The 24,935-nt window shown below is 34.2% G+C and overlaps 1 protein-coding gene across 1 annotated transcript in view; it reads left to right on the top strand.

The window, feature by feature from the left end:
• mgl (low-density lipoprotein receptor-related protein megalin) overlaps window positions 1–24,935 on the top strand; it is a 298,877-nt gene that overhangs the window by 168,766 nt on the left and 105,176 nt on the right. Inside the window, exons 5-10 of the mRNA XM_081747000.1 lie at window positions 7,711–7,827; window positions 10,286–10,814; window positions 14,782–14,987; window positions 16,892–17,083; window positions 19,926–20,066; window positions 21,779–21,988. Coding sequence (XP_081603126.1) covers window positions 7,711–7,827; window positions 10,286–10,814; window positions 14,782–14,987; window positions 16,892–17,083; window positions 19,926–20,066; window positions 21,779–21,988 — 1,395 coding nt within the window. The remainder of the gene's footprint in view (window positions 1–7,710; window positions 7,828–10,285; window positions 10,815–14,781; window positions 14,988–16,891; window positions 17,084–19,925; window positions 20,067–21,778; window positions 21,989–24,935) is intronic.

Here is a 24,935-nt window from a genome sequence, read left to right as displayed (position 1 = left end):
ATGTCCAAGTCTCTGAACCATAAAGTCCGATACTCCATCTATAGCACTTGATTAATTTCTTCCTTAGTTCAATATTAAAGCTGTTAGTAAAGAGTGATCTTTTCTTGTTGATGACCAAAGAATATTTATAGGCCCTATTTGTTTTATTTAATTCTGTTTATGCATAAGTCGTTAGTAGGAGAATTTTCAAAGAATTGTAGATGGCAGGGCGTATTCAGAATTTCATCAAGGAAGTGGGTAGTTTTAGCTCGCAAGTCCATATTGTTTCAGGGTTTTTGTATACACATCTTACAAGGGAACCTTCCGAAAATGATAGTTGCAGTGAAAGATGTGACCTATGCCAATTGAAAGAGCTGTAAAAGAGATGAGCAATCCCAAAAAATTAGCTGCCCATAGCAATAGGTTCAAGAAATATAAGGCGTGGAAGTTCGGGAAATAGCAAGGTTGGACAAGGGGGAAAAGTGCAAATTCCGCAAATAAAGGGGGACACGGCAAAATACAATGCTGGTAAGTGATGTATAGAAAGAGACTTACCACAATAAGGAACAAATTATGGCCACCAGTGGGGTTAACAGTGTTGCCAACTGAAATTAAAGTACATGTTTTTCAATGAGCACTATATGAAGTGAGTGCAATATTCAGTGTCAATCTCTCATGTAGAACATAAGATATGACGTGTATAATCAGTGGTACAATCTAACAAAAGAAAATAAAAAAACAAAAGTACGGAAAATACGAAAAAGACGGAGTTGGCCATAATGCGCCACATTTGATCACGAGATGTGCATATTAGAATGAACAAAGCAAAAAGCACCTACTATGCAGGAAGCCGACGTACCAAGAGTCGAAAAGAAAAACGAGTTCCAAAGTTGGCAGCACTGGCCATGAACATCCAGACAAGTCTAATATAGTTAGGCCACTCGCTTCACAAAAAGAAAATTCCGGCAACAGGCATCACTCGGAATGCATCAATGCTAGTGATTGAGGCAATGTCAAGTCGGGGAACATGAAATGGTTGGGTTGAGCCAACAACCGATAATAGAAGTAGTGAACATTATGTCATGGTTGGGTCGTATGTGGGAATATACAGGGTGTCCCACCAAACTTTGTGACCTGAAAGATTTGCGAAACGAACAAAAATGTGACGGATCCAGTTGTGCAGGAATGTACCAATGTCAGGGGTGATAACTCTGTGAGAAGCAAGTGCCCCCAGGATCCCTATCATAGGGCCCCAGGAGTCAACTTCAAACTTTCAAATGGCAACAGGGACCAAGTGGTACCTCTTTCGATAGATCATGGAATGTGCAACAACACCTATAGGAAGCATTTGCTATATGAAGCATGGTTTTCAAAATGGCCGCCAGAAATATATGTTGTGTCTTAACATGGCATCGAACATTGTGATCTCAAATTGCTGGGAAGCGAAAAGAGATGTTGCAAATTTAATTGCACAGGAATGTACTCATGTCGAGGACCAAGAAAACTTTGTAAGAAGCAAGTCCCCCAAGACCCCCATCATAAGGCTCGAGGGGTCAACCGCAACGTTTCAAATGGGAACAGGGGGCGGATGATATTTCTCTGGATACAACACCGCCTATAAGAAGCATTTGATGCATCGGGTTTCAAAATGGCCGCCAAAAATGCACGTTGTTCTTCTCGCCGAGCAGATATTTTTGGCGGACATTTTGAACTCCCATATAGTACATATTTCTGATATGCGTTGTTGCATATTCCAAGATTTATCGAAAGAAATATAACTCGACCGATGGTGCTATTTGAAATTTTGAAGTTGGCCCCTGGGACCTTATGATGGGGGACTTGGGGGCACGTGCGTCTCACAGAAGTTTGTCGCTCGCTGACATGGGTACATTCCTGCACAACTGGATGTGTCACATTTTTTTCGCTTTGAAACTATTTCAGTCGCAGAGTTAGGTGGAACACTCTGGATTATCATATAGGCGGTTATAGTACCGCAGACAGCATCACACAGCAGATGAAGCCTTTGATTATGTTTGCTTTCTACAGGTGTGGATATGTGATAGAAAGACCACCAAAGGTTCCGACACCTCTAGAGTACTGTTTCGAGACATTCACAAGCGATCATTGTACCATGTGTGACGGATTGACAGTATTCCGCTGTGCTCACTGAAAATGTATCTTCTGTTTGGACCATTGTCTCATCGAACAATTGCACGTACAATGTTGACGAGCATGTACAAATGATGCGAAGGCTAATGCCTGTTGCCGGAATTTTCTTTTTGTGAAGCGAGTGGCCTAACTATATTAGACTTGTCTGGATGTTCATGGCCAGTGCTGCCAACTTTGGAACTCGTATTTCTCTTCGAGTCTGGGAACGTCGGCTTCCTGCATAGTTGGTGCTTCTTGCTTTGTTCGTTCTAATATGCACATCTCGTGATCAAATGTGGCGCATTATGGCCAACTCCGTCTATTCCGTATTTTTCGTACTTCTGTTTTTTTATTTTCTTTTGTTAGATTGTACCACTCTTTATACACGTCATATCTTATGTTCTACATGAGAGATTGACACTGAATATTGCACTCACTTCATATAGTGCTCTTTGAAAAACATGTACTTTTCATTGCAGTTGGCAACACTGTTAACCCCAGTGGTGCCCTTCATTTGTTCCTTATTGTGGCAAGTCTCTTTCTATACATCACTTGTCAGCATTGTATTTTGCCGTGCCCCACCTTTTTTGCGGAATTTGCACTTATCCCCCTTGTCCAACCTTGCTGTTTCCCGAACTTCCACCCCTTATAGTTCTTGAACCTATTGCTATGGGCAGCTAATTTTTTGGGAATGCTCATCTCTTTTACAGCTCTTTCAATTGGCATAGGTCGCATCTTTCACTGCAACTATCATTTTCGGAAGGTTCCCTTGTTAGTATGGTCAGTGTATACTTATATATATATAAACAACTTATTAAAGAGGGAATTAATACTCGGACCTCCTTTTTGTGTACGCCAGTGCAGGTACCCAATCGTTTTTCAACATGACTACAGTTATACGTCACCAATATCTTTTGGGTCAAAGATAAACTACAATATTTGGATTTCATTGAAAAAGACAGAAAAATTACGTGCATTTTAATTTAAAAAACGGGACGGAAATGTCACTCATCAAGTTAATTAATCTACGATATTTATACTTGACGAAGAACTACGTTGTGACCTACTTTTAACAAATTAAGAAATAATTAATGAGAATGAATCTAAGCTCAGAAGCAAAAGTATAGAAGTAATCTTGATGTAAAAAAAAATAATAATAATAAGATGTCTCTTTTAGCTTTTATTTTAAAAGGAAAAAAGAATAAAGTAATAAATGTATCAAAAAACCTCTCCTTTCTACAAGGGCGCTGTTGGATGAATGTTTTATGTAATGAGAAAGATTTCGTTACGTAAAAGTAACCCTCCCTTCACTTTTAAAAGTTAATGAGAAAGAAATTGATTGCGGACAAAAGTTTTAACCCATTTCCTTTTTCTTTACGATTTACTCACAGAAAATGAAGAAAATTTATTTTTTTTCTTGCTTTGTGTATGTGTGTGTGTGTGTTTGTCGACGTGTTTTCTTCCCCTTTTGTGGATGTTCAATTTTTATGAAGTATTGTGTTTAAATGAAACAGCAATTATATGCTCGTTAAAACCCTCGCCTTCATTAAGCTGTAAACTTGAAGCTGAAAATAGAGAGAAAAAGTAAATGTAATAAAGAAAGAAACCAAACGATGCGATGAGGGGAAGAGAAAGCGATGTAACTGACTCATTTTATTGCCGTTCATCACTGTGTGATTAATTTTTCGAGATATCCTTAGGGGCAGCCATTTTATGTCCAACTTAAAAAAGAAAAGAATGGTGAAATAAAAACAAAAGATTACCGTCTAAAATGATTGTAATGTGCTTTGTTTTTGCGATATATGTGCATCTCGTATTATTCATGTCTTGAAATACAAATTAGAAAGTAAAGGTTAATCAATGTAAAAAAAAAAAAAAAGTATTTGTGTTTAGATTTATGAAAATGAATTAACTTTAAAATCGTGAACTATTATTTTTCTTTCTTTTCAGAATTTGAAAATAACAATCACATGACGTCAGTATCTTGTTTCATTAATTTTATTTAGTATTAGCATACAATGGATTGCATAACATTATTCTTCCTACAGTAATATCCGCTATTATGGCAACATTAGCCAGTTAATCATAAATGTTGTGTGGTACAGATCCACAATAAGGGTACCACTAGAAATTGACTTCTTGACCATTACTATTATAGGCTCATATTGATAGACGTAAATAGTTGTTGAGTTTTTAACTATATGAGGGCATGCCAAAAGTTTTTAGATACTAAAATTCAAGTAACGTTGCTGTACTGAAACATATCACCTTTAAATGTGTATGCCCTCTAGTGATGAAATATATTACGGTAAGGCTGCAGATTTGTTTGTTTGAAAATTTCAAGGATGTAAGTGTAGATTAATTTGTTCCAGTCAGTCGGCAACAAAGGAGTTCGAGCGACGTGTTTTCATGCAATGATCTTTTACAGCTTTAAGTACGATTTAACGCAAGAGCAGTTCCATGATCGTTTGGAAAAATATTTCAGGGACTCTGTTCCTTCACGTGCAACTATTTTAAATTGGTTTGCGGAATTTAAATGCGGCAGACCGTAGTTACGGGTGAAAATGTCGCAGCAGTAAGAAATATTATTTAAAATGATCGCCATATCACATGCAAGGAAATTCAGTCAACCTTGAAGATTGGATCAACTGCAGCCCAGTCCATAATAAAACATTATCTCGGCCTTTCCAAATGTTGCAGTCGCTGGGTCCCGCATGTGTTTACATATCTTGAGCAAAGAAGATGACTGGGTGGAGTGCTGCTGCTATATGTTTAAAACATTTTCGCGGGGCAAAGTAAAAACGTTTACAATATCGTCACAGGTGACCAAACATGAATTTAAATATGATGCCGAAACAAGATAGCAGTCAACAGTTTTTTTTTTTTTCAAAATGAAATTCCATCTTCGAAAGTTAAATGAGCACTGAGCGTGGGTAAAGTTACGGTGCCATCTTTTTTAAGACAGGCCATGTAGCAACTATATAGTTAGATGATAGACATACAGTGACAGCAGAGTGATACGTTACTTATTGCTTTCCGAATGTCTTGAAGCTTGGAGATCTGCCCACCAAAAGTCTCCCACTGTCTCACTTTCTTTTTCATCACGACAATTTGCAGCCACACACAGCAGCGAAATCTTAGAAGTTTCTACAGGAAAGTGGAGTCCGTATTCTATCACACCCGGCTTATTCTTCAGATTTAGCCCCGTGTAAAATCCTTCTTCCCAAAACTCAAGAAAAAGCTTCGAGGACTTCTCTTTCAAACAAGTGTAGAGGCTATCGTAGCGTACAATAATGAAATTTCTGATATTCCAAAAAGGAATTTTGAAAAAAAAAAAAGTATTAAATTCGTGCTTTTTAAGAATGCAAAAGTGTATTGATGCTCATGGGGGACTATTTTCAGAAACTATAAAAGGTTTTATGTAAATAAATTATTTTTTCAAAGTTTATCTAATAACTTTCGGCATTCACCTCGTACATAAAGAATTTTATTTTCATTACTATGCGAGTATTGCATTCTTATATCAATTCGATTGTGATACTATGCCTTTTTATAGGGTTTTATATCAGAAACAGGTTTAAGTCTCCATTTTTCAGACGACAAGAAGATTAAACTGAAATAAGTGTAAATAAATATATTGAATAAAATAAATTTGCTTTACAGAAACAAATTCTAAATTGAGAATCTTGTACGTTGGAATTTCCTTACTGTTTTATCTTTAGAATTAACATAACTAATGTGAGATGTAGATTTGTAAATCGTTCCATCTCAGGAGATTTTTTTATAACTGTCAATACTAATAATAGCTTTATTTTTAGTATTGTCAACAGTTCTTACATTAGTCAAAAATACAGACCTTGCAAAATAATGTATAAGATGACCCAATCCTGTAAAACAATAGTAATCAATATAAGACAACTGTCAACTGAGCAAACTAAAACCCTTGTCAAAATGTTTTAAAAAATCAAAATTGTTTTTAAATCAAGATTCAAATATAAATACTCAATTTCCTAGAATAATACTTTCAAAACAATGTAATTAAAGTTTAATCTAAAGAAATGACTCAAACTTTTGAAAGTTTCATGCCCACTGAGCTAAAAATATGACACTTTGTTGCCATATTAAATTATGCTGTAGATGAATAAATAATAATATTACAGACTAGCAAATAACTCTTGGTCATAACATTATTACATTTGCTCTGTGAGGTTTCTCGTTTTTCAATTTAAATTATAAGATTTCGTAACACTTCTTATAATTTCACATTTCGAATTTAACAGCATGATTCCTTATCCTATTATTTGTAATACTTTTACACCTATATTTTCTCCACAATAGTTACCAATCGAATAAACGATTGATCAATGAATTTCCTTCTTTCAAGTAGAGTCTGGGGTTCCTAAAAAGTTAACCGATATAATAATAATAATAATAATAATAATAATAATAATAATAATAATAATAATAATAATAATAATGCATTTTTATTTTATAACAGATAGTTTAATAAAACATTCCTGTACCACTTGCATTTTGTTTATTAATGTTTACAGATACAGTTCCATGTAACTGTACCAAATTCTAATTTAGATCTAAGAAGCATCTTATATAGGTGTGCATATGGACTACTATTTTAAAAATCATGCCCTTAATCGAATATAGAAACAATAACTTTTCTGGTTCCTTGTACTATATCATTTATATGACCACCAAACGTCAAAGTGTCTATCATACACAATACCTAAACCTTTAATTTATTCTTCTTAGTTTATTGTTAATATATTCACCCTATATATGTACTGACAAAATATTGAGATTTGTTGGGAAATATCATGAATTTAGTTTCTGACAGTTGATTTCTAATGAATTACTGCTGCACCAGTTATTTATTGTGCCTAAACTCTTTTTTGTAACAAATAATTGTCATATTCATTGTTAACTATACTTAAACATTTTATGTCATTGTAATCATTAATAAATGGAAAGAAAAGAAGGGGCTCGAAAAGAGATCCTTGAGGTATCCCATTTCTTATTTGACCTTATCACGGTCCGTTTCTTTCCATTTCTTTTCCTTTCAGTAGATTTAAGAGCTTAATTTCATTTGAAGCTTTCTACTTCTTTATTTCTTATTGTACTTATATACGTATCTATCTATCTATCTATCTATCTATCTATATATATATATATATATATATATATATATATATATATATATATATATATATATATATATATATATATATATATATATATATATATATATAGGGACGGATCCAAGGGGGCTATAGCCCTCCCCCTTGACACTGAAGCATACACTGGATAAAACTGCAGACTATGGTTTAGCCCCTCTCTTGATCATATCCTGGATCATATATATAGTGTATGTGTATATAACGTAGATTCTGTAGTACTGTACAGCTTTCGAAAGGGAGATAATTAACGCTGCACCCTTATTATATGAATGATATTAGTATAATAATTTATCTGCGATAATTTTATAGACAAAGGAACAGTAACATAATAAATACCGTAAGTACGGAATGTCTTGCCATTTTACTAAATTGGGCATTCTTCCAATTCCAGCTTCAAGTAGTTGTCCATCATTAGACTGTGAGTACAAATGTCAAGCATCCTTAACTGGTGGAAGCTGTTATTGTCCTGAAGGAAGGCAAGTTGCCAACGATAGTCGAACATGTAAAGGTACGTATTATAATTTTTAGCTCTGGAGTATGATTTTATCAAGAATTGAAACGTACTGTAAGTAGAGTACGAAAATAATCCAAAATAATAATAATAATAATAATAATAATAATAATAATAATAATAATAATAATAATAATTCAAAATCCGTAACTTATTCTAATAATGATTACAATATAGTTAAATTTTCAATATTAAAATGTCCTTCAATGTATTGTATCACAAATCTTCGGAAATTTCACTAATTCAAGATTTTCCTGGTTTGTTTTCAGTTTACCGCCCCCTTTCCGGTAGTATTGGAGACGTAAAAATACAGTTTAGTGTAGAATCCGAACCACAAGGACTTGGATAAAACCCGAAGTTAATGCAATTGAATTGTGATAATTCTCCTCATTATTAACGATGTTGAATATCTTTGTTGTTAGCCTATTGGCTTATATGGGATTGATTTATATGGGAGCTTTGTTTTTAGCCTATTGATTTATATGGGGAGCTTTGTTTGTTAGCCTATTGATTTATATGGGGAGCTTTGTTTTTAGCCTATTGATTTATATGGGGAGCTTTGTTTGTTAGCCTATTGATTTATATGGGGACCTATTTTTCAGTTTTCTTTGGAATGAGTTGGACTTTTAATTATTTTATTGATTTCTTCAAGTTTAGCAAAATGTTCTTTTCTTTTTCAAAAGGAATTTGTATTACAAATAAACTTTGGTAGATAGTAAAAAAGATCATGTACTTGAAGTTTTAGTTTTGTCCGGTAGATGTTAGACGATATAGAATGTTTTGCTGTCATCTAACAGCACGATGTGTTAACTTCTACTTTTGTTTTAATAGTAGAAAATTGGATATAGTTAGTTATAGTTAAAAATCGCCGTTTCTCATGAAGATGTTAACGCATTGACTCCATTAACGAACTAGACTGAGATAATTGCTCTAACTATCTACCTTGTTATATCGTAAAGTATGTTACAAAGTTAAGAATGAACTAGAGGCATAGTTATGAAGCTAATGTATTAGTATTTGGATGTTACAAAGGTACAGGTTTGTCAATACAGAGAACTAATTACTGTTCAAAATGACTGTCTCTAGCCTTCACCAAGGCCCAAAATCTCTCAGGCCAGTGATTGATCGCAGCATGCACGGTCTCGAGGGAAATCCCACCATTGCCTTTGTAAGAGAACGCTTGAGACTTGCAAGATTTGGATGCGTCTTCCTACGAACCATTCTCCTCAAAACTCACCACAAGCTGTAGTCCAATGGGCTAAAGTCGGGGCTGTTGGAAAGTCAATTACTCCGGATTGACTCAATTAAAGTATTTGACCAAGATATTCACTCTAGCTATCTAATGCAAATAAATAAATAAATAAGAAGTCAAAAATTCGATTACATGTATGAGCTGTAGATAGCCACCATTAAAGTCACCGTTACCCGTTAATATGGTAACGGATTTTCTCCATTAACGAACTCAGCCGAGATAATCGCTGTAGCTATTTATTGCAAAGAAACAGGGTTTAAAAATTCGCATCCGTTCAAGTTATCGTGCGGAGTAACGGACTGGCGTACTGACAACACAATATTATAAGTCTCACTCCAAGATTCTGATAAATAAATGAATAAAAGAAAAATATAATTATTACAACTTTGCCTTTTTCGTATTTCAATACGGTAGAATAGCATTCAAGAAAATTCCTTTTGTTGAATGTTACGTCTCCAAATCGTATGTGATGTCATAATTAATTAGTACACGTACATTTTAACGATGAAGAACTTCTTGGAAAATGAGATTCAATAATCGTGTAAGTAATAAACAAATACGTTGCAAAAATAATAATAATAATAATAATAATAATAATAATAATAATAATAATAATAATAATAATAATAATAATAATAATAATAATAATAATAATAATAATAATAATAATATTTTGTTATTTAAATAGTCTATATTTTCAAGAACTTAAGGTGCTCAATCGTACTTGTCCATCTTGAAATCCACTTACTGTGGTAATTTTGATTGCATGTATAAATGCAAACATTGTTAAATTGGATCATGATCGAACACTAACGCCAAAAACAAAAGATAGCCATTTCGAAAATAAACTGTAAATAGGCCTAGAATCAAGGATGTTATAAAATAGAGGATCTGTCCTTACAATAAAATCTTGAAGCCATACGTCACAGTTTCGCCACCCCTATTCTGCCCACTCCGTCCAATAAGATCGCAATGTTTTGAGCCAATATTCATGGCGGAAACAAGAGCAGCTAATCAGACGTGCCGATACTTGGTTGTTTTTTGGCTTCATTGATTTAATAGGATGAAGATAGATATGGGCAGATCCTCTGTTTTATAACATCCTTGCCCAGAACCTACACGAAATTACAACCTGATTATTAGTTTTATTTTAGGCGAAATGAACATATTGTCAAACATAATACTTTTTTTTTTCTTTTTCAGATCGTGATGAGTGTCAAGAGTGGAAATTCTGTGAACAGTTGTGTGAAAATACTGATGGTAGTTATACGTGTTCTTGCGCGGAAGGTTACGAACTTCAAAGTAAAAGTAAATGCAGGGCGTTGAACTCAAGTTTATTAGTTTTATATTTTGCTCATGACAAATTCATTAAAAAATTGGATGCACAAGGTACAAACGTAGAAGTCGTAGCTAATACAACAGCAGCCAGCGGGTTGGACTTTCATTATGGACGTAACATTCTATTTTGGACGGATACCAAAACTAAGAAGATCTACTCGATGTTAATGGACATTAATAGACAACCACGATCATTAGAAAACAAAGAAATTATGGTACAAGGATCCTGGTCACCGGTAGCGATAGCAGTTGACTGGATAGGAGATAAACTCTATGTGGCGGATTCACTTGGACAAAAAATTGATGTGTTTGAAATTGATGGACGTGGACATTCCATTGTGTTAGGAAGTAACCTCACAGCACCAGCAGATATTAGCTTGGATCCTACTGTTGGGTAAGATAATTTTATGTTTATGTATTATGCATTGTCTATAATATAGGTGATTAATAATTAACGTATTATTGATTTAACACTAGGTATTATATGTATGAATAACTCATCTTGTATATTATTGATTTCCTGAAGGGAATTCTAAGTTCCATGCTCTGTCCAACTCTTACCCGATGCTGTTCAATACGTTTCTCTTCCTAATGCATTCTATCCACGGTCCATAGGTTAAAAAAAAAGTGCAAGATAAACTTCTAAAATTAATTCTTTACACTAAATGCAAAATTACATATCACATGTACAAGATATCACTTTACACATACTCAGAATTCAAATTTTAATTGCAAAAGGCAATTACATTGTAGAGCTATACACAAATTACTAGTTTCAGTGGTATTGTTCAAACTGTTCTTCATTCTTTGCAAGACATAATGTGCAACGATGAAAAACAGAATAGCATCCAGTTGGTGATAAGGAGAATACCACATCCTTAACAATTTCCCACAAAGCAAAGTCGCATGGCGTTAAATCACACGGGGCTATTCAATGGTATCATTACCGTCCTATCCACTTTGTTCTATTGAGTACTTGTATTCCATTGTAGTTTTCAACACGTCACAGAACGAGACACTTGTTTGAACACAGCAGACTCAGTGATGCTAACTTGAAAGTTTAAAAAATTACATCTTGAGAGGCAGAAATTCCTATTTTGTTCTCAAATTTCCCACGTTGCAGTAATTACAAAAATTAATATATATATATATATATATATATATATATATATAATGTGAGAAATGAAGCTACTGTATAACACTAATTTTATTCAATATATAAGCGATTTGTCGGTAAGCTTCTATCTTCTGCATTAGGAACAGTTTAGTAATAAGAATTTTCCTTACTTGAAAGAAAGAATTGAAAATATTGACTAAAACAAGTATATCTTATTGTGAGAATTTAATATTATCATCATGTTCCACTCAACGTAATGATAGTAGAAACACTTTACTCCACTGGAAAATCTCCAGTCATTACATGTTGGATGTTTCCGAAAGCCGGTTGTTTCTAGTTTGCTATTTTACTTTCTTCCGTTAATTATTTTTTTTTCCTTTTTTAAATACCAGAGCACAATATACGTTTCTTAATGCTTGTTGTTTGAGGATACCAAGTCACTGTAAAAAAAAAAAAAAAAAAAAAAAAAAAAAAAAAAAAAAAAAAAAATCCATACTAGCATGCACTTTTTCGGTAAGAAAATCTGACAACTAACATTTATTTTAAGCTTATTGAAGATTCACTTTACTTCTCGCCCCCAGAGAATTTTATTAGTAAAATCCAACATAAGCTGCCGATTTCGACCCGAAAAAATCCTATTCTCTCTTTTAGACAACATTAAAAAAATCTCACAAATGGTATTTTTCCCACGGGTTGGCATCACTGAGAAAACTCACCACACCACAATAAACCTGAGCCTCAACTATAGACAAAATAATAATAAGTGCATTGTTACCACAATCACAACGACAGTGTAGCTAACACAAACATATCACTTAGCGCAAGGTGTAATTATATAGTAATATAAGTTTCTTTTAAAGTTAAACTGACTTGTGCCCCATATGTATAATAAGTTTATGTACTAACACAAAGTATTGTGAACTTCATTTAAAAATACAATATCTCCTTTTCCTTTCTTTTTATAGGATAAACAATATTAATGTAAGAACTGTTGATGTCATATGACTGTTATATTTGTTTTATTCTACTTTGAAAGCCAGAAATAAAAACGCAACTTCATGCTTCCTATACGGAGTTACTGTAGATACAATCTTAACACATTCCTGACGAGCGGCGAACTCACTCCTCGGGAAACTAATGTCCAGTAAGACGGCCAACAGGAATAGTCTTTCCTTTGCTTTACATTTTTATTGTGAGTTTTATAGTTTATAGACGTGTCTTTAAGAGCCTGACATACTAAACATAATACAAAATTTTCCATTTTTCTTTTGCTTGTTTTTCATAAGTGAAAGGAGATAATGAAATGCAACTTACCACAATTACAGATAATGTCATTCTACGACAGAAAATATGAACCTGAAGAATTTTCAGTGTTGGCAGAATAGCATTTCCCAAACTCTAAGTTAAGGTAGCGACTAGAGGTACGAACTCAACTGCATTTGATTATGTATCTTGTTGTCTTGGAATCCTGTGAATTACTTTTCAAATAATAGTTGTATTTAGTTTGTAATAAACAAAATAGTTTTAACATACAGTTATGAAAATTAAATAATAATGTTATTTAAAAAGTAATTCACAGGATACCAAAACAATATGATATGTAATCAAATGCAGTTGAGTTCGTTCCTCTAGTCTCTGCCTTAACTTAAATTTTGAGGGAAATGTTATTCTGGCAACACTGTAATTTCTATGAATGTCAATACTGATAATTCTTCAGGTTCATATTTTCTGTTGTAGAATAACATTATCTGTGATTGTAGTAAGTTGCATTTCATTATCTCCTTTCACTTATGAAAAACAAGCAAAAGAAAAATGGTAAATTTTGTATTATTTTTAAGCAAGCCTTTCTACGAACTTTGGAAACACTCGAAAAAAATCTCAGTCTACTGGGAAAAACAATTTCTCCGCAAAAAGTTAAGTCTGTCAAAAGTTATAGGGTTTAATACCTAGCTGCAGGCTGACCGTATATTGACCAGAGGATAGGAAAGTCGAGTCAGGGTTTAGTACTGTGAGCAATGCCACAAAACCTCGTACGGTATATTCATTGGAGAAAGTGCTAGACAATGACCCTCCCCCCTAGCTTGGGACACACAGTCAATTCACTCAAACTTCCCCCCCTCTCTCCGTATCCTCTTTTGTCTCGGCTTGGTTCGCCTCCCTCTGGTCAATATGTGTCCAACCTAAAGATTCCTAAAATGGAACGTCACAGTGATCTGCTTAGAAGAAGCTTATGATCTGCAGTGTCTCCGCCCAACTGTGAAACATGGCGGTGGCTTGGTGATGCTGTGGGCCGCCATATCATGGTTTTCATTGGGATCCAACAGATAGCGGACGAATCACTGTCAACGATTATGTCGCAATTTTAGGAGACCACTTGCATCCTATGGTCCGGATGTTGTTCCCGGAAAATGACGCCATCTTCCAGGATGATAATGCACCCATTCACACAGCTGGCGTTGTTGCAGCGTGGTTTGAGGAACATCGGGATGAAATTCAACACCTCCCCTGACCCGCCCAATCCCCATATCTCAACATAATTGAACATCTGTGGTCCGTCTTGGAAACACGACTCCGGCGACGATTTCTACCTCCATCCTCTCTCACAGAACTGGCCGATGCCCTGCCCGAGGAATGGTGTAAAATTCTACTTGCTACCATTCACGACCTCTATGCCTCCATCCCACGTCGCATCAAGGCTGTTCTGAAGGTGAAAGGTGGCCCGACACCATATTAATCTGGTAAGTTGCAATTTCGTTCAGGTGTTTCCATTTTTCTGACCACCATCTGTATATATATATATATATCACTCGTGAACTACGTGATCGATCTCGATCAAATTTGCCACATAGATGAGGTTCGGGTCTAGGATGTTTTTTTGTCACTTCACTTTGTCGGTGCAATTTAGGATGGGGGGAGGGGGAGATATTTAAAAATGATCGAAAACGACTGATATTAGTGTCAAATCCATAATTTTCGGGATCCCTGAAATTAACAGTGACACTTGCGATGCCGTTTAAATCCAAATTCAGCGCCGCAACTTGGGGGAGGGAGAGAGGAGAGATATACTGTATATAAAGCAGTTGTGCATTTAAAATTTTTATTTCAACCTAGCGAAGCGGATAATCAACGCTAGTATTACATAGCACTATGACAAATCACTGTCTAGTTTCATGCCGTACATTCGAAATGTAGCCTAGTGATAGAGGAAAAAAAAACCCTATGTTATTATGTTCTTTATTTTTAGGTACATGTTCATAGCAGATAGCAATCAAGTTCTACGAGCCAACATGGACGGAACAAATGCCAGATCCATAGTGTCAGAAGCAGCATACAAAGCATCCGGTGTAGCAGTAGATTTAATTGCCAGACGAGTGTTTTGGTGTGACTCTCTCTTGGACTACATAGAGACAGTGGATTACGAAGGAAACAATAGAGTGTTAGTGTTACGAGGTAAGAGAAAAATGAGAATATGTCACTTTGTAGGTATGTAAGTTGTCTAGATATATCATTCCAACCTCTAAGAAAGAGAAAAAAAAGAGCTTCTAAAAGGAATAATTTTATTTGTACAAATTCATCATTCTCCATTCAAAATATTTGTTTAAAGCAACACTCGAAGCAGTATGTATATTTATAATTTGATTTGCAATCATTTGAAACTTTATTTATTTCACATTTTTAAAGAATTTTCTGCACGACAACTTGTAATTTCGTCAATTTGTCTTATTATATATCTTCTGAGACAATGCTGATTACTTGTATAAATAACGCTTTTTGTACTTCTTTTGATAAAGATAAGTATTCGATCAGCCGTAAGCTAAACCTGAGCTATTGAAATAAAATATATTTCATTCAATTTCAGTTTATTTCTACTACAGATTGTTGTAACATAAATTGTCAGTGATTGACTCATTCTGTTTCACGATATGCTCCAAATTATTTCTGTGATATCGTATTTACTACCTCAAAGAAATAGTAAAATGTCCATTTAACTAGGAAAAGTCTATCCAAGTTTCAAGATAGATGAATTTACATACATACATGTAAATAAAGAGTGCTTTATCAACTTTATTCTGAAGTATGCTATAAGGAAAATCAGATAGCAACTAGGACCTAGAGCTGAATGGTATTCACTTGGTTATGGCGTATGCTGATGATGTAAACCTTATAGGGAATGACAGAACAAACGAAAAAAAAAAAAAAAAGTCAAGGGTTTTATTAAACGCTTGCAAGGACATGAATTTAGAAACAAACGCAGAGAAAACTAATAAATGGAAATTGTTCGGGATCGCAGAACTGCAAATTATGGATACGTCAAAATATTAAAGAATACTTTCGACAAAGTGGATACTTTCAAATATCTAGTATCAATATTAACAGACCAAACGCATATCCACGAAGAAATTAAATGTCGACTGAAAGCAGGGAATTTGTGTTGTGATTCAGTTCAAAATCATTTGTCTTTGCGAATTTTGTCAAAGAATTTGAAACGTAAATTATATAAAACGATAATCGTGCTTGTTGTGCTGTATGGTTGCGAAAGTGGTCGCTTACTGTGAGGAAAGAACGCAGACTGAAAGTATTTGAGGATAGAATCATGACGCGAATATTCGGACCTAAGAGGAATGGGAATGGGGAATGGCGGACATAATGAACAGGAAATGCATAAGTTACCAAACATTGTCAAGGTCATCGACTCTAGGAGGCTCAGATGAGCAGGTCATGTAGCAGAATAAAAGAAAGTAGGAAAACTTTCAAAATTTTAACTGGAAGTTCTATCGGAAAACGACCATTAAGAAGATCTAGATGCAGATGGGAGAACAATACGTTATTAAGATGGATCTCGCAAAAATAGGAATACAAAGTAGAAACTGGGTCCAGTTGGTTAAGGATAGAAGTCAATGGAGAGCTTTTGTGAATGCGGCATTGAACCACCGGATTCTATTGGCCGTTAATTAGTTTTATCAAGTTCCAGGAAAATGTGTACCATCCTGTCAATAAACGATCTCCACTGCACAGAAATATATTTTTAAAATTCAATTTTAAATTTCCTAAACAGAATTGAATGTTTTTTTGTATAGTATATCACATATATGAATGTATTATCTATTTCATACGCAAAAATCGTTCAATTTGATGTAAGCAATCAAAAGTTACCGTGAAAAATTTTCCCGTGCAACAAACAACTTATAATGACATGAATTTAAGTGTAAAATATAAAAGTGTGTTCAAAATTTATTTATATTACTAACAAGTTTGATATCTCAACTGTAGAATTTATTTGAAGCTTGCATTTTTACTATCTGTTAAACATTCTTCTTCATTCTTTAATTTATATTTTTCGTAATTATTTTCAGGACAATCAGTGCCTTCTCCTTCCCGTCTTACGCTATTTGAAAATAGTATTTTCTGGTCAGATGGTACAAAACAAGGAATAATGCGAGTGGATAAATTTGAAGGTGCAAACTCCATACATGCAATCCACAGAAAGACTGAAGTTAGAGAACCGAAGGGTATCAAGGCAGTTCACGGCTTGGTTCAGCGACATGGTGAGTAAGACTCAAATATTCTTTTTGTATTAACGCAATAGATAAAGTGCTTTGTAAAGCATCTATTAGAAATATTCATTATTCACAGAGTCCGCCAGAAAAATGTATACACTTTTTGTCATCCTGAATCAGGATACTGGCATTGACAATTGTTGTGAAATTTAAGTATGTTAATATGGTTTTTCACCCATTGTCAATTGTTTTCAGATGAAACGCTCAAGAACCTTCGCCAGAAGATTACAGAGGCATGTGCATCGGTCTTCATTTGATACACTGACCGCTCGTAGTTCCATGCGCTTCAAATTTGTCAACAATGCGTTTGATTGTTAGGCAGGGTGGTGGTTCAGTACCAAACTCCCCTCTCCACTGCTGCTGCACTTCGATGGCATTTTCAAACCTGATAAAACACTTCAAAACGTACTTACACTGCTCGAACGTCAAGCGTTCTTCTGCCATTTTCTTATCTCACTAACTGTGCTGACAGTACCGACATCTGTTGGGCGAAACACCGTACTACAACACAATTTTAACTGAAAACAATTGACAATGCTGACATCTGTTGTGCGGAAAACCACACTACAACATACTTAAATTTCAGAACAATTGCCAATGCTAGTATCCTGATACAGAATGAGAAAGAGTGTATACATTTTCCTGGCGGACTTTATATTCTAGGTTCAAGTTGAGTATGTTTTTTTTTTTTTTTTTTTTGAAACTGGAGATGATTATAGAGAAGTAAACTTTATGTACATTTTGGGCAAATATTATGTGTTCATCTATGTATTAAGTTGTGCATTATGTAAAGGTACGTTTTTGGAATAAGTGTTGTGTAATATTGTGTAATATTATATTTAGTTACTGTATAAGTATTATATAATATTATATTTAGTTAAAGAATGTACGGAACAATTATTTATATTTTTAACACACAACTCGATATTTCGTGAAGATAGTTATTTTGTAAATTATCATGAGAATGGCGAACTCCGTTTTTTTTTTTTTTTTCCTTTCTTTTACTTCGTGCGTCAGTCTTGTTTAATTCTAAGTGAAGAACATATATAAACGAAACTACAAACTGGTTTAATCAACGGGCATTTTACATATAAATTTTTTTATTCTGTGAAGATATTTCTTTACTTAGATGCACCTAAAAATACTAATTTGTGATTAAAGAACTGGCTGAATTTGTGTGAAATTTGCAATTCTTCGCTGCCAAAAGAAGACTAATTTGTCTTTGAAACAGGGTGTCCGAAACGTTTTTGTGCAATGAAAGTAACACAATTTTGGAAATGCTTTGTATAAACGATTTTTTAAAAGAAAACTGACCTCTTAGAATGTGCAAAGATGTCTGCATACACTTCTGCACTTTAGTGTAGCGAATATCTTTCTTTGTATATAGATGCAATTTGGTTTATAGGCCTCACATTGCTTACATAAAAACATGTATTTATAAAAAAAATGAAATGACATTTTTGAGTTTTACGTCCCACGGTTAGGCCGGCTAGGCTAACGGAGACGGTGAAGATGAGAATGAATGAAATGATGGAATGAAGAAAGTGGGAGGAAACGGGAGAACCCCGAGGAAACCCACGCACACGGTGTTTGTCCACCACAAAGTTCACTTGGCGGGAGCAAACATGTATTTATAGTACACAGTAACTTTACGGATACTGACATCAGAAAACGTGGAGCTGAGTGTTGAAAAATCAGTGGCAGCGCTAAAGGGAGGCGAGGAGGGGCGGACTGCCACCCCAATATTTACCCCTCTTCGTCCCCTGTTTTTCTATGTACAACTCGTGAACTCGTGATCACGAACTCCTGCTGTAGAATTTGCCACTGAAATCTATAAGACATTGAAACCTTTGTTATATTCAGTCATTTTGGACATGACTGTGCATTTTTATAGCATGTAGGCTGTAGGCATACGTGCTTCTAACATTTATAATTCACTTTACTGTATTTGTGTGATATGCCTCTTTCAATATTTGTTGTAATAATAATAATAATAATAATAATAATAATAATAATAATAATATCATCATCAAAGCAAAACAAGTGTGGTTGCCTCGCCTCCCCATAATTTTTCTTGTCTCCTCTCTTGCCCCCTACTATTACGAGCCTCACGCCGCCACTGTGAAAGATATTATATAATTAATTTCTACGTTTTTGCCGTTAAAACCATTCTTACAATAACACAATTGACAGACCACAATGAAATCTAATCTAGCTATAAGGCGGTGAGTAATTGGTCTTGAAAAAGAAATGAAACACAATTTTTCAATTAATTCTTATACCATGTGGACTGAAGAAGACTGATGTACTGCAAATGAATGATTACAAGAATTATCGGAATTAGAAATGAGAAGGAAAAGGAAAAATCCCGAGAAAATTCGCAAAAACGAAATTGTTCAGCACAAATTCATGTAGTCTAGGGTCGAACCAACCAACCTGCATATCATTGAGCTCCCGTGCTTGCTTTTATGTACATGGTAGTGCTCAGGCAACAGGTATATCAATACATACGTGATACCGCACCATTCTAGAAATCAGACAGTGAACCATGAGACACGGCATACGCTGCTAGGTATAGAAGTAGAGGAACTTCTAATTCCTTGGCCTACCCAAAGTTTCCTTTACTAAACAACTGCTGACAATAACCCTACACATCGTTCGAATATTTTCCATGTGAGGGACGTGCTCTGCTCATCTTAAATATCTCGACCTTATTATCCGTAAGATCTTCGGGAAATTGTAGCTGTTTTAAAATACTACATTAGTGTAATTTTCTCCGTTTGTTTAACTATTTTCCAGCTGAACTAACTGGTCAATATTAACTTTTCAGCAACCAACCCATGCGGAAATAACAATGGCAGGTGTCAGCAGATGTGTATTGTGACAGCGGCTGGAGTGGAAGGAAATCTTGGATACAGATGCGCTTGTCACATCGGATGGCGATTGTCAAAAAATCAGCGAGATTGTAACTGTAAGTACTTGTTGATTGTAATTGTTATGTTTTCTTTTTCATTTTTTAAAAAGAAGTATCTGCGGATGTCGTGATAATATCATTTTATTGACATAATATTAAATTATATTTGACTACAGTGCCTTGTATTAAGATAGCTCTTTCTATTTCAGGAAACAATTATATTATTATTTTATTCAATAGTCTCTGACACTAACCAAAAATATCAGGAAATTTTTGTTAAGAAATGCCCTTTTTAAGTAAAATACATTTATTTATGGTCTCAGGAAGTCATATTTCCATTTAAAAAGCAGTACGAGTAAATGGGGATGTAATAGTAATGTCATTTTATTGGCAGAATATTAATAAATTCTGCTTGACTGCAGTGCCTCTTGTTAAAATAGCCCTTTCTTTTTCAAGTAACACGTTGCAATCATTTCATTCATTGTTCACTGATATCAAACTAAAAATGCAAGACTTTGTTTTATTAAAAGACTCCTTTTAAGTAAAGTATATTTATTTGCGGTCTTATGAATGGTTATTTTTCCTTTAAAAAGAAAAAAGTACGCATGAATGTGGTGATAATGTCATTTTATTAACCGAATGTTAATATATTCTGTTTAACAACAGTGCCTCATTAATATTAACTTAAAGGTAATGCAATTTTGAAAAGCTCTTTCAAAGTAAAACATTTATCTATGGTCACATGAATGGCAATCTTACTTTTCAAGTCTAACTAGGAATCTCCACAGAAGCGTTAAAGGGGATTATTCAAATATGAAAACAAATGAAATCTTTAAGTTTTACGTCCCACGGTTATGCCAGCTAGGCTAAAGGAGACGGTGATGATAAGAAATGTATGAAATGGTGGAATGAAGAAAGTGGGAAAAACGAGAATCCCGAGAAAACCCACGCACACGGTGTTTGTCCATCACAGAGCTCACTTGGCACGAGCTGGGATCGAACCAAGGATCCCATACACCAGAAGTGAACGCTCTACTACTGGGCCACCGCGGCCCGGAGTTATTCAACCCCTTCTGATTGAGGAACATGTATTAATTTATTTCTGTATATTTAATTCACAGTCAGCTCGTTATGTCAAGAGAACAACCAGAAAAAAGGAAAAATCACAGGGTAGTCAAACAAAAGTCTTACGACATAGCTTATTCATTTTCATGTTTTATCAATTTTAGGATATTTCAAAAGTAGACTTATTGGAGTAATGCGTTACAAGAACACTGTACTTGCATTTTAATGGAGTGACTACCCTTTTCTCTTCTCTTACTGTATATGAAAACCTAAACATCCCTATCTTCGAAGTGAAAACGTGCTTTTCCTCATTACCTCGAGCTTCTGTCTTCTTTGATCTATGCTTATCGTGTAGTAATTACAAATATAAATGGAATAATATGTATTTGAAATAGTAAATTTAAGAAAATAGTCTAGCTTCATGTTCCACTTATGTGATTTTGCTACTGGTTAGTGGGCCACATAATACTGAGAAGTTACCTCTATAAATTTTCTTGTCTATTACGTTTTGTACTGTATACAAAATGTTAATCATTCTTCTAAGAAATCTTATGAGCGCTTTTGCATTTAATTGTAACAGTTGAAGCTTCCATTTGAATATATTTAATTAAATAACATTCATTTAAATAATAATTGTATCTTGATCTGTATATGATTGATTTTTTTCTGACGTAATATGCACTCATTTTATTATTTCTTTTCAGTGGTTGAAGATTTCCTGATGTATTCCCAGCAGAGGTTCATCAAAGGACAGGTCCTGAATCCAGTCAATCAAGTTTTTAGTGCTGCAATATTGCCAGTTGTTTCACGTCGAGCCAGATTTGTCGGCTTGGATTTTGACGCTCACGACGAATATATATATTACTCGGACGTACTTCAAGATGTAATATACAGAATTAAGAGAAACGGAACAGGTTCGTATAATGAATGTACTTTTATTTAGGATATGAAGTAACGTAAAGAAAAGCCCTCGAATTTTGTGGAAATCTTGACAGGTGATCTTTTTAAAGTTCATCTGAACAGAAGTTTCGGCTACCACAAGTTCCGTTGACATTCTATCATCTGACTATTAAACTTTCATTATACTAAATTCTCGTTCGACGTAGGAATTACTGACTGGTATAACAAGAAAATACTGTATTATTTTTAACATGTTTTCTAAATTTGTTTTCTCCAAAATTGCACTTCATAATTTGCAACAATCATTATTAAATTCTTTACCAAGTACTGATATCATAAATTTCAAAACAGAAAACTCATTGTACAGTTCATTCCTATCGAAACTAATTGTAAGTAATTGTCAAACAATTAAATGAAAATAGTGTTGGTACCACGCAATAATACAGGCGCAACAATGAAAATATTTTCAACTTAGCTATTTGTTACAATAAAAATATAAATAACAAACAACATCTAAGTATAACAAGACATAAAAAGCACAGATAATAAATTATAGGGTAGATTTGGTTCGTTGGCCTGTAGACCAATAGAATACATTTTGAATATAGGCACTCTAATAGGTGCCCATAGGTCTGGTAACTCTTAACTACGTAGCGATATGATTGAGAAATTCTATTTTGCTTCGTAACCTATTTGGCAATCTCCTTCCAAGTCAGTTCGGTATTACCTTATATTACTATTTAGTTTAATAGAATGCATTTCAATATTCATTATAAAAGAAAGAAAGAAAGAAGAAAAAAAAAAGTACTTACCCCAAAAACTCGCAGCATTAAATCAGAAAACTAACACTGCCTGTGGAACTATATCCTGTTGATTATCTTCTGAATATCATAACTTTTTTACTTCCAGTAAAATTTTCCTTGTGCCTATACACTCCTCTTTATTTTCAACATTTTTAATGATCTTTGAATAACACTTGAAAAAAATATTAATTTTAAATATCAAGAATTAGTACTTTTTGCATTTGAAATATTATTGAAAAATACACTAAGGCTACTTGAGGCAAACTTATATGACTTACTTCTAGTAAACCACTTTTGCCTCTAACAAAATTTGTTGACCACGCCTCTGCATATGATTCTGAAACATGGTTATTTGACTTAACACTTAAAATAAGACATTTATTATAGCTTAGAGCCAAATCCACATAGAACTAGTGCAAGACTTTACATATCCTAATCCATTCTTAGCTAACAGATTTAGACAAAAGTCCGAGCTAAACTCACCGAAAACTCTGCTAGTATAGGACATTTGGAAAGTAAAGAAATAGTCCTTTGCACATTGCAAAGAACGAATACTAATTTGTAACTGCGAGAGCTCGTGTGTTGGTTAGCTGATTTTCTTTACCATCATGTAAAAATATATTAATTTTATGTAGTTTGTTAGTAGGTTTCTTTGAATAAACAAACAGAAGTTTATGAGAGAGAGAGAAAAATACGTAGTAGGAAAAGTTGAAATAAGACTTGTGTTTTAAATCCACTAAGATCCCTCGTGAGAGTTACAATACTAACGCTATGCGATTGTCAATTGCTTCCTCTTGTGAGAGTTACCAACTCCATACATTTTGACCCAAATGTAGATTTTTTTTCCCGAAAAAAAAAAAAACAATGGAAGAATTGTATTAATGTTATTTTCGATATTACTTCCTCTTTAATGCGTTATATTTCTACTTCAGTTTTGCTTACGTAGTGCCCTCGAGGTGTTTCAAGGATTACTAAAGAGTGTACTCGTGCCTATTTATTATTCTGTTAAAAAGTATATATGCGATTGTACGAGTATGTTTGTAAATGTAAACTATCTTATAGATCTTTAACTTACAGGTTGCCATCTCTTATTGTATATTGTATCTCAAATTTATTTTTTCAGCTTTCTTAGTTGTTGAAATAGTTTATTTTCAAGTTTTATTTATTTATTTTATTTTATGATTTCAACGCTTTAGGCATCTTACAGTTCTGAGAGGGCATTTTCTTCGACTTCCATTTGATATGTAATGAATTCTATCATTTGTGAGCATACTTATATAAAATTATTTCTATATAAGCATCAAATTCCGGTCTAGAAAGCTAGAAATAACGGCATATGAAAACTAACACGCTGACCTTCAGTACCTAAATGAATTTAACTGGGTACGTGAGCAGGAACTAGTCTATGAAAATTTTGTACTTTAATGAGATGTTAAATAAATTCGACCCCTTAGCAAGGAACAACCAATTTTTGCCAACACCTAATTTCCACATACTATACATGAAATTACGTTGAAATTAAGAGTGAAAATGTTCGACTGGGTCGGAGATAGAATACAGGTCTCTGCGTGTACAGTTGTAGAGCACCACCTTCAACAGTAGGGATGATGTATGTACAACTTAGAGGATGAAGATATACTGGGTAGCGTAGTGGTTACGTAATTAGCACGTTAAGTGGGCGATGCGTGTAAGATCTTCACCCAGTTTCTTCACTGAACTTCAAAACATTTCCTTTAGGAAGGGCTATAGCCAGCAGTCGCTTTTAATTAGGGAATATATGCCCAGCGCATCGGTTGTATGCCCATCGCCCATCGGAATATGTGCCCATCGCCCATCGGAATATATGCCCATCGCCCATCGGAATATATGCCCATCGGAATATATACCCATCGCAGTTATTTGTGAGTGTCTAGGCTGGAGTTTTTCTTCGTCTTTATTCAGTAGCTCCAAAATTGCATCCTATTGCATCCTGATTCTGAATTAACATGAAAAATTGTGTGCCAGTTTTGGAATTTTTAAATATATGTTGTATATTTAAATGTTAAATATATATATCGTAATATTTTGTATATTCTAGAATCCACAGTTATTTGCAATGAGAGGGTTAGTTTTCCTATTAAAATCTGATAATATTCTATAACTATAATTTGATTTTTCC

This window comes from Thermobia domestica, chromosome 18 (assembly GCF_964235325.1).
Source record: "Thermobia domestica chromosome 18, izTheDome1.hap1.1, whole genome shotgun sequence".
Lineage (NCBI taxonomy): Eukaryota > Metazoa > Arthropoda > Insecta > Zygentoma > Lepismatidae > Thermobia > Thermobia domestica.
This window is presented reverse-complemented; position numbering and strand designations above follow the sequence as displayed.